The sequence below is a fragment of the Siniperca chuatsi genome, linkage group LG1, assembly GCF_020085105.1.
Source record: "Siniperca chuatsi isolate FFG_IHB_CAS linkage group LG1, ASM2008510v1, whole genome shotgun sequence".
NCBI classification, from domain to species: Eukaryota; Metazoa; Chordata; class Actinopteri; order Centrarchiformes; family Sinipercidae; genus Siniperca; species Siniperca chuatsi.
The window spans coordinates 7,838,217-7,851,373 of record NC_058042.1 but is presented as its reverse complement, the minus strand read 5'-3'; the positions used below and the strand labels follow the sequence as shown (position 1 = coordinate 7,851,373).

General features: G+C 39.8%; 1 protein-coding gene across 2 annotated transcripts in view; it reads left to right on the top strand.

The window, feature by feature from the left end:
* Positions 1-13,157, top strand: part of csnk1g1 (casein kinase 1, gamma 1) — a 37,733-nt gene that overhangs the window by 6,668 nt on the left and 17,908 nt on the right. For both annotated transcript variants that reach the window (XM_044193393.1, XM_044193385.1), the window contains exons 2-4: positions 1,616-2,046; positions 3,074-3,114; positions 4,216-4,285. In XM_044193393.1, coding sequence (XP_044049328.1) covers positions 1,860-2,046; positions 3,074-3,114; positions 4,216-4,285 — 298 coding nt within the window. In that variant the 5' untranslated portion in view covers positions 1,616-1,859. The remainder of the gene's footprint in view (positions 1-1,615; positions 2,047-3,073; positions 3,115-4,215; positions 4,286-13,157) is intronic.

Genomic DNA, 13,157 nt, shown 5'->3' with positions numbered 1-13,157 from the left:
TTGCCCCCCAACTGAACTCTGCTGAGATGTGCAGCTCTTTTTTTCAGATTTGACTAGGTTGTGTATTGGTACACAAATTCACGGTTCAGTATGTACTACAGTTTTAGGGTCACGGTTCGGTACAGCAGGGAAAACAAAACAAAAAAAATTTGTAATTTATTTTTAAAAATGTAAACATTCAACAGTGGCTCATTGATTCTTACTGTAACAGTTAATGCACTAAAATACTATATGCTATAAATATGTCATATGTCATATTGTCAATAACAAAAAATAAATAACACAAATCAGTCAGTAGTAAGTCAGTAATGCTCCATCATAAGACTGTTGATAATTCCTCAACAACTGCAGCTTGCGCTGGTTTATACAGGGCAGCACAACGGACTGACTAAAATGCACACGTTAAGCACTTTGACCATATGCTTAAATTCTGTATTCTCTATGACCCATAGACTGTATATATAGACAATGTATGGCCGGTTATCTGCAGTGAGAAATATTTCTATAGCATTAGTTTTTGATTTGGCATGGTCTGAATCTGCAGTGAGAGGCTGCCTAAACAAGAGAGACTTGATGCCCTCATAAATGACATAAGTGTTTCCACAGACGTACCCGACTGCAGTTGAACAATGTTGGCATACAGTTGGACACTCATAGTTGCCCATCGTAACTAACAGGGAAACCGCAATGCTCCCATACAGTGGATCAAAATGTCAGGCAGGATCCTCCAGCTCTGTTCTCTGATATATGTTTACCATTCGGAGGCAGCAACACTACAGGAGCTTGACTAACCTGGCTAAGCCGACTAGCATGCTACAGCTGATAGACAGCAACTGGTGCTCTGCCAAAACGTTATGGGTAAAACTAGCGCTCTAGAATTTGAGTTTTGCAGGTGCGAGTAGTCAACATAGACTATTTTGACAGTAATAGTTTGGGTCACAGGGCTTTCCGATCCAAGGAAGTCGTATACTGAACATCCTATACCGAACGATTACACGTACCGCTTACACCCCTAGATTTTACTGCACCTTTTTTCACATAATATAACAGTAATGAAACTTAGATGACAAAATATCTGCCTTACTCCTGCCATTGCCCTCAACCAAAGCACTTGATCATTATTGAATACTTTCAGCTCCAATTCAGTTCCAGTTTCTGGTTTATTTTACTTTAGTTTGTTGCGTCTATTCACTTCTTGAGGCAAGGAGGCATGTTTTCGAAAAATTTAAAGTGGCTGCAATGGCCTCTTTGTGGAACTACTTTAAATTGACATTCGCAATGTCTGCAATTCCAGTATTTTCATGAGGCTGTAGTAAAGTGTTTTCATTATCAACATGACTATGGTAATATCCAATCCTTTCAAGTGGAATTGTAATTTAAATGGTATTTTGAGTGTCATCATTTTGTGGTTAGTGTTTTTATGCTTGTAAGAGCTAATAAGATATTTGTACAGTTTCAGCTTTTTGTTGAAGATGAAGCTCACTGAAAAAGATCAGTTTACATGTTGTAGTTGTGTTCTTAAACCCAAATTATTATGTTATATCAGACAACTCCTTAGAACCACACTGTGGAAAGTTAATGTCTATTCTCGTATGTTTTATTGTATTTGTTACAGGTCTTCCACCTTCTGCTTTCTGGGACAAATGTTGAGGCCAGAAATCAGCCTGTTCAACCACAGTTAAAGGTGCCGGGGTGAGGACGGGGAGGACTGTTGGTTAGCTGTACCAGGTTTTGTCTCATGAGAGTGACTGTGCCATCCAGGCACTGCCAGTGACCAGGGCTGTGGCTGTGGTGGGCCCGGCCCAGGAGGCCTTTTTGTACATCACTCCAGGCTCCCGCTGACCTGTGCTGCTCACACCATGGATCAACAGAGAGATAAATATGGTGAGCGGCCCGCCAGGGCCACTAAAGTTTCCCAGGGAAGCCGCAGTGGACACTCGTCCCGACCATCTGGCTCTTCCAGCTCCTCTGGGGTTCTCATGGTGGGGCCAAATTTTCGTGTGGGCAAGAAGATCGGCTGTGGAAACTTTGGGGAATTGAAGCTTGGTAAGTTGAGTCTAAATCTTGTGTTAAATGGTTCAAGACAGAACGGAATAATTGACAAAGTGAATTTGGAAATTTTTATAGCAGTTCTTAATGGTTCTGTGTGTAACTACACTCATTTGCCAGTTTATTAGGTACACCTAACCAAAACTAATACAGTCTAATACAACAACCAATAAATTGTACCTTTTTATGAAGGTTATTAGATTATATTTAAGTTTATTGTCATGCATATATACAGTATGAACAGTGTGAAATGAATACACTAGGATAGATACAGTATTAGCATGTGCAGCAGTTACAGTAGGCAGTGCAGGTATAAGTGGTAAGGTGTTAATTCAACTTTTTGGTCATGTTGAAGGCTGTAGTTTGTGGTGCTGTTGAGTTGTATTACATTATACTGAGAGATGTATCTAATGTGTTGTCCATCCCATTTATATGAATCAGGGTAGACTAAATACTGGAAACAACTCAGTATAACACAATGCGGTTCAACAGTACTGTAAATTACAGCCTCCAAAATGACTGTAAATTAAACCAAAACCTCTCAAAAACTGAACAATAACTCTCACGAAGGTAAAGTTTTTTTGCAGGGCCGTTGTATTGGACTGCATTATCTTTGGTTAGGTGTACCTGGCTACTGAGTGTATATTCACAGTATAGCTGGAAAGAAAGCAACACGATTGGATCATTTTCTGTCATAGACCTTTTTATATATGAACCTTGCAAAGTTTGCGGGAAATTTAAATAAAAAAATCTAGAAGAGTGCACTCAGTAGAGTGCAGATCTCTGCCAGGCCTGGTATCACCAAATGGCGTATGAATAACACGCCAATGTCATAAGTCATTTTGCGTGTTATCACAACGCCTTTTTTGTTTTTTGTGTATCATTTTATGCCATTAAGTCTCTACTGATTACAAAAACAAAATCATCACTTACAGAGTTGCTTATTCCCTGGTGAACCTGTTTGCCTTAAGTGGTGTACTAAAAGCCATCTCATGTATGCTTTTACTTTTCTGTCTTATTTCAGGTAAAAATCTCTACACCAACGAGTATGTAGCTATTAAACTGGTAAGTCCACTCTTTCTTTCTCTGCATGATTCCTCACTTCTGCAGATATAACAATCCTTTGCAAAATATAGATAAAATTGGTCCAAAGCATTAAGTGGAGCAGTCATTTTAAATCAGGATCAATAATATTTTGTATAGAACTTGAGTATTCATAAACAACATCACTATATACAAAAGGGTGGGTTGTTTTTTCATGATTGTTTGAATAAAGTAGTCAGAAACCGAAATAGTTCATTAGTATATAAAAAAGAGGGAAAGATGGATACGTAATGAAGCACTTGGTGTACTTGATTTTAGAGATACATCTAAAATGTTAATAAAATGAGATAATGTCAGTGTTGTGTTCAGACAGGGAAGCTAACTGGTAATTACAAAATGATTGATTTAAGATGACCATTCATTTTTGAAAGGGTGGGTTTTTCATAGCAACTTGCAGTTGATTTCCAGAAATATGACTCAGGTTGTGATAGGGTGGCACAGTGGGGTGTCTGTTATACTGGACTGATCTGGTCTTAGAGAGAAATGTGAATGAGCGTGTAGATGCTTGGAAAAGGTGTGTCTTTCTAGTGGCTGCTGGACTGGAAATCATGAATCCTGACTCATGCTTTTATTATTGTTCACCAGAGAGTAGTAACACAGTACAGTATCAAAGTATTAAGTTTTACAAGCCATATAGTTTAACACTATGTGCTGACACTGATGTAATACTTTTTTTTTTAACAATTGAGTTATAGGTACTGTATTCAATAAAATGTGTGTTGTGTTTCAAAACATCAATGAACTGGGAGGAACTTGTAGAATTTGTGGGCACTATTGAGGAATCTGGGAGTGTATCTTTAGTTCATACTCAGGTCAGTTACCCAAACATTTGATCAGAAAGTGATTTTCCAAGTGACTTTGGATTGTCCCTCCCGTATATGCCCTTAAGGGCAAGATGAGTCATCAACAAGGTGGCAATACAAAAAATGTTGTCATTCATTGTTTTTTCTTTACTGATTTAACATGTCAGTAAAATTGAGTTATATTTTTGCTTTTCACTGTTATTGTTTGTGAGGTTATTGTTATTAAGTGATTATTGGTTTGGATGTGTCCATTGTGCAGGAACCAGTGAAGTCGAGGGCACCACAGTTGCATTTAGAGTACCGGTTCTACAAAACACTGGGAACTACAGGTAAGGTCACAGATTTGTTTGCTGCTCCTCGTTGTGTTTTTGTGTGACTGCATGACAATGATTTGACTGTTTAGGAAGATCAGCCCAGAAGATTGCATCATTTCCACAACAAGTGATTACTCAGGTTACGTATTGATATTAAGCTCAGTCAGCAACTTATTTTAATCTCCGGGTCTTTGTGTACGTGTGTGTGAATGCCTATGTGCATAGAGACTGTGTTGAACAGTGACCTTGCTTGACAATAGACTTACCACGGGTGCACTTCAGTATGAAAGGTGTTGACGTTGCACAAGCTCTCTTTTTTAGTCTAATAAACAAAATAAACTCTCAAAATGTCAAGAAAGGAAATATTCTTACACCTATTTTCCTTATCAAACAGCAAAATACAACTGTACAACTTCTGAATTCATGTTTCTCTCTTTCACCGAACTAAAATCAGCTTAATTGCCTTGTTAACTCATCGCAAAACACACTTCATACACTTGACAGAAAAAAATAATAAAACCCACCAAAACCGTCTTGGTTAGTCTTTGAACTGTTCCAACAATCACCAACTCTGGTTTGGTTGACATAAATCCATAATCCGCCGAGTTAGATGTTAAAAATATTTTGGCTCTACATGCTGTCGCTACCTCTCTGATGCCCAACCTCCCTCTCGCTCCTCTCCCACTTCCCACGTTCTCCTGAACGTGCCGTGTCTTGGTATTCCTCAGAGTCCTAGTTGGAGCCGCTGTACATCACCTTGGTACTGTATTCCCTGTTGTCCAACTGTCCTCCGTCGGTCTCAGAAGCTGTGTTCAGTCCCGGTCTGGCCGTGTTTTTACATTATTTTTATCCTTGGTGGTTATTTTATTATTTTTATTCTATTGAGTTCAATGTATTGACTTAACACTTTATTGTTTTATTTTAGTTTTACAAAATGTTTTTTCTTTTTTCTTTCTGTATTTTTGTTTGTTTGTTTGTTTTGCGTAATTTTTTGTAAAGCACTTAGGGCAACATGTGTATGATAGGTGCTATATAAATATAGCTGAATTGAGTTGTATGTTCACTGGGAGGCTGCTGATCCTGGTTCCGTTGCACACTCGCCCTGCTCCGAACCTAATAACTGGTTGGGCTGCCCTTAGCAGCAACAACTGCAATCAAGCGTATGCGTTAACTTGCAATGAGTCTTTTACAGGGCTGTGGAGGAATTTTGGCCCACTCATCTTTGCAGAATTGTTGTAATTCACCCACATTGGAGGCTTTTCGAGCATGAACTGCCTTTTCAAGGTCATGCCACAGCATCTCAATAGGATTCCGGTCAGGACTTTGACTAGGCCACTCCAAAGTCTTCATTTTGTCTTCAGCCATTCAGAGACCCCACAACAACATCCAAAGAACTGCAGGCCTCACTTGCCTCAGTTAAGGTCATGACTCCACCATAAGAAAGAGACTGGGCAAAAATGGCCTGCATGGCAGAGTTCCAAGATGAAAACCACTGCTGAGCAAAAAGAACATTAAGGCTTGTCTCATTTTTGCCAGAAAACATCTTGATGATTCCCAAGACTTTTGGGAAAATACTCTGTGGACTGACGAGACAAAAAACAACAATAGTAACATTTGTAAACAGTAAAACAATTAGTGCAATGGTGCAGAGTGCAAATAGTGCTGAAATAAATATGATTAATGTAAGAGGTTGCTTTATATACATGAGGTGGTGGATATGACAGTATATACAATACATACTTAATATAGTGTGTGTAAATTTTAAAAGTGAATATTTACATTAAACAATGAGATGAATTTACAGGTACAATGGATGTTTTTGTCAGGGGTTATTGCACAGTGATTGTTCCTGACACTATGTGACTGGTATTAACTGTTCATCAGTGATGGCCTGTGGGTAGAAACTGTTCTTGTGTCTGGTTGTTTTGGCATACAGTGCTCTGTAGCACCTACCAGAGGGGAGAAGTTGGAAGTTGTGACCAGGGTGAGATGGATCTGCATGTGATGTTTCCTGCCCGTTTCCTGACACTGGACATGTATAAGTCCTGAATGGAGGGCAGGTCGGCACAGATTATCTTTTCTGCAGTCCTGACTCTCCGTTGTAGTCTGTTTCTGTCCTGTTTGGTGGCCGATCCAAACCAGACAGTGCTGGATATGCAGAGAACAGACTGGATCATTTCAGAGTAGAACTGGTTCAGCAGCTCCTTAGGCAGGTTGAACTTCCTGAGCTGGGGCAGGAAGTACATCCTCTGCTGGGCCTTTTTGATGACGGTGTCAATGTTAGACGTCCACTTTAGGTCCTGGGAGATTGTGGATCCCAGAAACCTGAAGGCTTCCACTGTGTTGTTAGATGATGGGGGGCTTCTCCTGAAGTCCACTGTCATCGCCACAACTTTGAGTGTTCAGCTCCAGGTTGTTCTGACCGCACCAGAGGGCCAGCTGTTCAACCTCCCATCTGTATGCAGACTCTTCACCATCCTGGATGAGGCCGATGACCGTTGTGTCATCTGCAAACTTCAGGAGTTTGACAGACGGGTTTCCTGAGGGGCAGTTGTTGGTGTAGAGGGAGAAGAACAGTGGGGAGAGCCCACATCCTTGTAGGGCACCAATGCTGATTGATCATGTGCTGGAAGTTTGTGACGCATTGTGACAGGTGGGGGCTGGGACAGTGAGCTGGGTGAGTTCGGTGTGAAGGATGGCCGGAATGATGGTGTTTAATGCCAAGCCGAAGCCTACAAACAGGATCCTTGCATATGTACCTGGAGAGTCGAGGTGTTGCAAGATGTAGTGCAGTCCCATGTTGACTGCATCATCCACTGACCTGTTTGCCCAGTAGGCAAACTGCAGGGGGTCCAGCAGGGGTCCTGTGATGTACTTCAGATGGGTCAACACCAGTCTTTCAAAGGACTTTGTGACTACAGAAGTCAGGGCAACGGGCCTGTAGTCATTTAATCCTGTGATAGAGGGTTTTTTGGGGATTGATTGTGGAGCATTTGAAGCAGGAGGAGACTTAACACAGCTCCCGTGATCTGTTGAAGATCTGTGTGAAGATGGGGGCCAGCTGATCAGCACAGACTTTCAGGCAGGAGGGTGACACATCAGCTTGGTCCTGGTGCCTTCCTGATCTTCTGTCTCTGAAAGAGCCGACACACGTCCTCTTCGCAGATCCTGAGTGCAGATGGGGGTTCAGTGGGGAGGGGCGAGGGGGTGGCAGGGGGTGTATGTGGTTGTTTGATGTCGGAGCGGGTGAGGGGTGTGAATGCGGGCATGTCAAACCTACAGTAAAACACATTCAGGTTGTCAGCCAGTTGGTGATTCTCCACAGTGTGGGAGGGATAGTTTCCTATAGCTGGTTATTTCCTTCAGACCTCTCCACACTGATGTAGGGTCATTGGATGAAAACCTGTTTTCCAACTTGTCAGTGCATCTCCTCTTTGCTACCCCGATCTCCTTCGTCAGCGTGTTTCTGGCCTGGTTGTACAGGATTCTAGCAGCAGTTATGACCTGATATGTGATATGCTGCCCCTTATTTATTTGGAGTATGAATTCGACAGGTGGAGAGTCATCTCTATTCTTACATATTGTATTGTACATATTGGTACTAAATGCTCCACTATGTTCAGCAGCTAGTCGTTAACATTATCCGTTTTTCGACCAAAAAGTTCCAGGAACTATGGAACCAAAGGAACTCATCTCAGGAAGTAAACTAAGAACTGAAAGTCCCTATTGCACATTCTTTTTTGTTTTTCCACCGTGTGCAGTTTGGTGCTGGGCAGCTAGCGTAAAGTGGGTTTTTAGAGCTTTTTCACTGAAAACAGCTGCCTACTCTGGCTGACAACAACGCTGATGAGAGCGGAGAGAGTAAACAAAAACAAAGTTGTGGAAAACCAAAACAATGAGTTGAAAGACACTCTAAAGCTCCATAGAGCTGAGGGGAACTGCAGAGTTGGGTGATGATTCTTTGTAGGGTCATCACTATGAGCGACACCTGTCACATTGTACAAAGGAATTCACTTATTTGATTTGTTTCTGTTGTCTTATTAAAACATCTGGGAATGCTGGACCAAAGTTATTCTCACTGCATGAGGCTAGATCATGTGGTCAAAGGTTAGCGCTAATCCACATCACCAGATGGTCTTTAATTATTTTATCTATTTAATATGCATGCTATAAAATTTTGCAGATATCAGACAACTAATAACTTCATGGTCATTTCAGCCAATATCACTGCTGATCATTTTAGTACAATACTAGTGCGTATCTAGTACTCCTTTTATTAGTTCTGGTGTTCCGTTACAAGTGTCTGCAATCAGTCAAGCCCAAATGACTTCAACCCAAATATCGTAAATGTAGTTCTTCCTGATACCCGACCTGTGAAGGTTTATCCTGCAGTCCATTAAATGGTTTATTTTTACCATTGTTCACACATAATGGCCAATGGCAACAGTTTCTCCCACACACTGTCTGGTTCATGGTGTTGAATAGTGATGTCAACACTAATGGTACAAACACTGACATAACTGTATTTGTCTTTTTCCAGATCCTCATATTTTTTTCTAGAATCATGCTGTTTACACTTGAATGAAAGACAATGCAATAATAGTTGCTTCTCGACTTCTCTTCCCTTATCTCTGCTCCCTTGAGAATTTCTCAGTTTGTCATAAAAGATTAGTCAAGCTCTGCTGACGCATCCCTGTTACAGCAACCACTGACAAGAATCTTGTGAGGATTAAATGACTAGAACAGAGAAATAAATTAAGGGCAAACTTTTTTATTCTTGGTACTAGAGGAAATGGGTGGGAACAGTAGAAACAATGGAACAATAGAAAAATCTTTTTTAATAGTTGTTTGCTGCTCTTCTGGTAAAATGGTTAGAATAATAATGTAAGTATTGTGATGGTAGTCACATGAATACACCTAAACTGGAGCTAGTGATTGATAAGACATAAGTTTGATCATTCTGCTTGTGAATTTATTAATTAAGGTTTTCCTTACAGAACAGTTAAGGTGTTACAGTTAATGGATTGCCTCAGTCACAGTTTGGCATGGAAAATAAAACCACGTTTTTGTAATGTATAGTACTTGATATGCTTTTTGGTGCTCTGCATGCGTATATGATAACCAGAGTGGGAATATAATGGCTATTGTTTTGCAAAGGCAAGGGCTGGAAAAGGCCAACTGTGCGGAAACTCATTAAATATTTAGAGAGTGGGTCTGCCTCTCTTAGTACTAACCTGCCTCTGTCCTCTCCTCCAGATGGGATAACGTGACCTCATTTCTTCTTGGCTGTGTGCTGTGCCACATTCATCTCAGCCAATGTGGTTGTCACAGTGTCTGTGCGAGTGGGTCTTTATGAATTAATGTGGTTTGACTCAGATGCTCAATCAGGTGTTGTATCTGGTGCATAACCAACTGTCACTGGATATTAATGAGGATGATTCAATTAGGAATTAAGCAACTCCTTCCAGATATTATGTGAGAATATTTGTCAGTGCAGTCAATAACCGTTCCATTGCTGCTTGGTTTTACAAGACAGCAGACTGAGGCATTATTGTGCTGAGGACAAGACGGCTTTGAAAATCAAGAGGGTTTGTTCAAGGGTGGGTGGACACTATTGAGCTGTTAAAGGTATTGGCAGCCAGATCTCGTCATGAAACACTACACCAGCTCTGTGACCATTGCAATCCCAAGGAGTAAACATTTCCCACAGTGACACAGCTTGCTAGATTTTACAAACATGTAAAGGAAAGGTCGGAGGTCTTATCCTGGATGTTTGTTCCCACTAATGCTAAAACATGAATCTTTGTTAAGACTAGAGCTTCTCTCATTGTGCAGTTTTGCTTTGAGTGAAAAAATAAAATAATAAATAAAATAAATAAATAAAATCAACAGAGATGTGGTTGGGAATTTTCAATCCTTTAACAGAATTTACAAGAATTCATAGTTAATTCCAAATAAATTTTACAATAGAAAACTTAATTGCTAGTTCTGCAGCTTTGTAACTCACAGAATGTAAATTAATGTAACAAAATGGCACAGTAGTCACACAAATGATCCAACAAATGAGCAGATTGACAATCAACAGCGCAGGTTTAGGGAAAGCAGCCACTTAACTGAAGCAAGCTAGCAAATATGTCTGTCAGAAATTTAATTTGAACAACCAATCACAGACTGGAGCGATCGTGAAATCTAAAGTGGATCAGCACAGTGCACAAAACTTGATGTGAGGCAAGAGCTGACTTTATTCCACAAGAGGCATAAATATTCTGTAGAGCCACTGCAGAACCGACACAAATAGCCTGTCTCTCCTTAATCTATGTCTCCACTTCCATCCCACAATATTTGCAGTAAAACACACCTGTCATAAATTTACAATGCGAAAATCCATCCACCCACCAATCTCTAAACTGCTTATACTGTTGCGGAGGGCTGGAGGCTATCCCAGCACACAGTGGGTGAAGAGTGGGGTACACACACACACACACACACACACACACTCACATACACACACATATATCAAGAAAAACACATTCACAGTCACACCTACAATCAATTCAGAGTCACGAATTCACCTAATCGGCATTTCTTTGGACTGTGGGAGGAATCCCACACAGGCAAGAGGAGAACATGCAAACTCCACACAGAAAGGCACCACACAGTACTACCGATGTAATTTCTGTGATAGACAATGTTTTCTTCCATTATTTAAAAATAAGCACTTGATGTTGCTGACATGCATGAAGAAATCGGCATTTTTAATCTTTCTGTAGCATTAACATTTTTGTTGATCTGTCATTAAGCGTGTTATAATACACAAATACAACATAAAATAGGAGTACAAAATATTGGCACAAAAGAAATCAAATATGACAGGTAAAAATATACTTGGAGTGAATTTCTCCAGCCCTGTAAGTCATAGTGATGGATAAATTATTAATAACAGGACAACTGCTACCAGATGGTCAAAATAAAACATCCAAGCTCAGGACTGATCTTATCACAGAGTCCAGAGAAATATCTAGTCTTTGACAGCAGGTTATAAAATTGCACCCAGAAAGTTGTGTGCATGGAGATTTGGGCGATTGCCATTCAGTCAGGCTTAGAACCAGTCATATTCATTCATCACACATTCATCTTGTTCCCCTTTTTGTTGAAAAGGACTGCAGCCAGCACCTCATATTAGATTACAGTAATGCATAGGAAGATGTATTCTTTTATCCTTTTACACAGGACGGGCTGTTTTTATTCAATAGCTGGCAGAGCTGATACATTTTGTGAAAGTCTACATAAAACCTTTTTGTAGTTATGATTTTTGTACTGAAGTTTTATTATTTTCTTGTCACATACCTGCTGCTCTGGTATAAGTATATATTATGTATCTTGATCCAATATTTGTATTTGTCTACATAATACAGTTGCATAGCATATATACTTAGCATATTAAGTCCATTAAAATTAGTAAAGCTTGTTCAAATATTGTTATGTATGTGGGGAATGGTGTGTCGGTCTGTAAGGTTTAACCAGATTTCATCCCCAGCATGAACTAAATACTTAAATTCAAAAGCTTATTTAACAATTAGCAGCCTTTTCAAAGCACAATACCTGCAGAATACTGCTATTGCAACCTTGTTTTCAATTGAACAACCGTTTATCCACTTATTTACAGCACATCTCCTATCTGACACATTTTTAGGCCTCCCACAGGCACCTGGGGTTTCAAGGCACTCATTCCTATGGTACAATTAGCAACCCACAGAACTCCATAATGGTGTCCAGAAACACAGGATGGAGCACAGCATGACTCCTACATGCCCATATGTTAGCTGACAGCATTTACGCCACCTTTCATGCTGCAGTGTATTTCCCATTACCCAGCTGGCAAGTCAAATGTCTTCTGCAGCATATTCAATATGAATATATTAACTGATGACATCAGGGTTAGTATTAGTATTTATCTTTCTGATTATCAGTCTCTGACTAAATTAGTTGTGCAGAAAAATAAGTTTGTGATGGAAATTTGGTCCCTTCACTAAACTTTATTGTGCCAACTAATTTCTTAGAGCTATGTCCTTCATCATGACACACAAGACATGAATGAACTGAGGGCACAGCAAATATATTGTGGGCTGGCAGTGTGTGTGCGCAGAGGAAAAAAAAAATCTTTAAGCTTGTACATAGACACAGATATAGTAAATATATTAGGTCAGAACCAAAATGTTCCAGATCTAGTCTAGGGAGGGTACCAAAAAGAATTACAAATTTAGTCTTGAAGCTGCTCTGATTTTTATGTTAACTATGGATCAAATGATTACGTGTAATGTCAAAGGTGTTGCTCATAGTGACAAACCCGGTAGAAACATGGCGGTGATACATGGTGGCCTCCGTGGAAGGGGACCCGCTCCCTCTGTAGATGAAATTGGCTTATTCTAAGGTAATGAAAACACAATGATTCTTATTTTCTAATGAAAACATGCTTATAAATATTATATTCCATTTCTGCCAATAGCTTCTCCTAAATGTTACACACTGGACCTTTTTTAAATCTTAGATTTACAATGAAATCTTCCATTCAGAGGTGATGAATTTATGACAACATATGTTCATATCTAAATATACAGAAATAAACTCAACATACATATGTACATATACATACATAAATATATTGCTCATACACACATCTCCAAGACAAACAAAGCTACTGCATATGAAGTAATACTGTGTCCCAAAGGAATCGGCAGCTATTCAATATTAAAAGCTTTAGGATTGGGGACATGAAAAGCCATCAGGACGTCCCTACTTTTTAAAAAAAAAACTTCTATGCAATTATAATATTTCCAAAGACTGAGCACAGCTTAAGCAGTTTGATCAAGCAAGGTCTGTATGATTG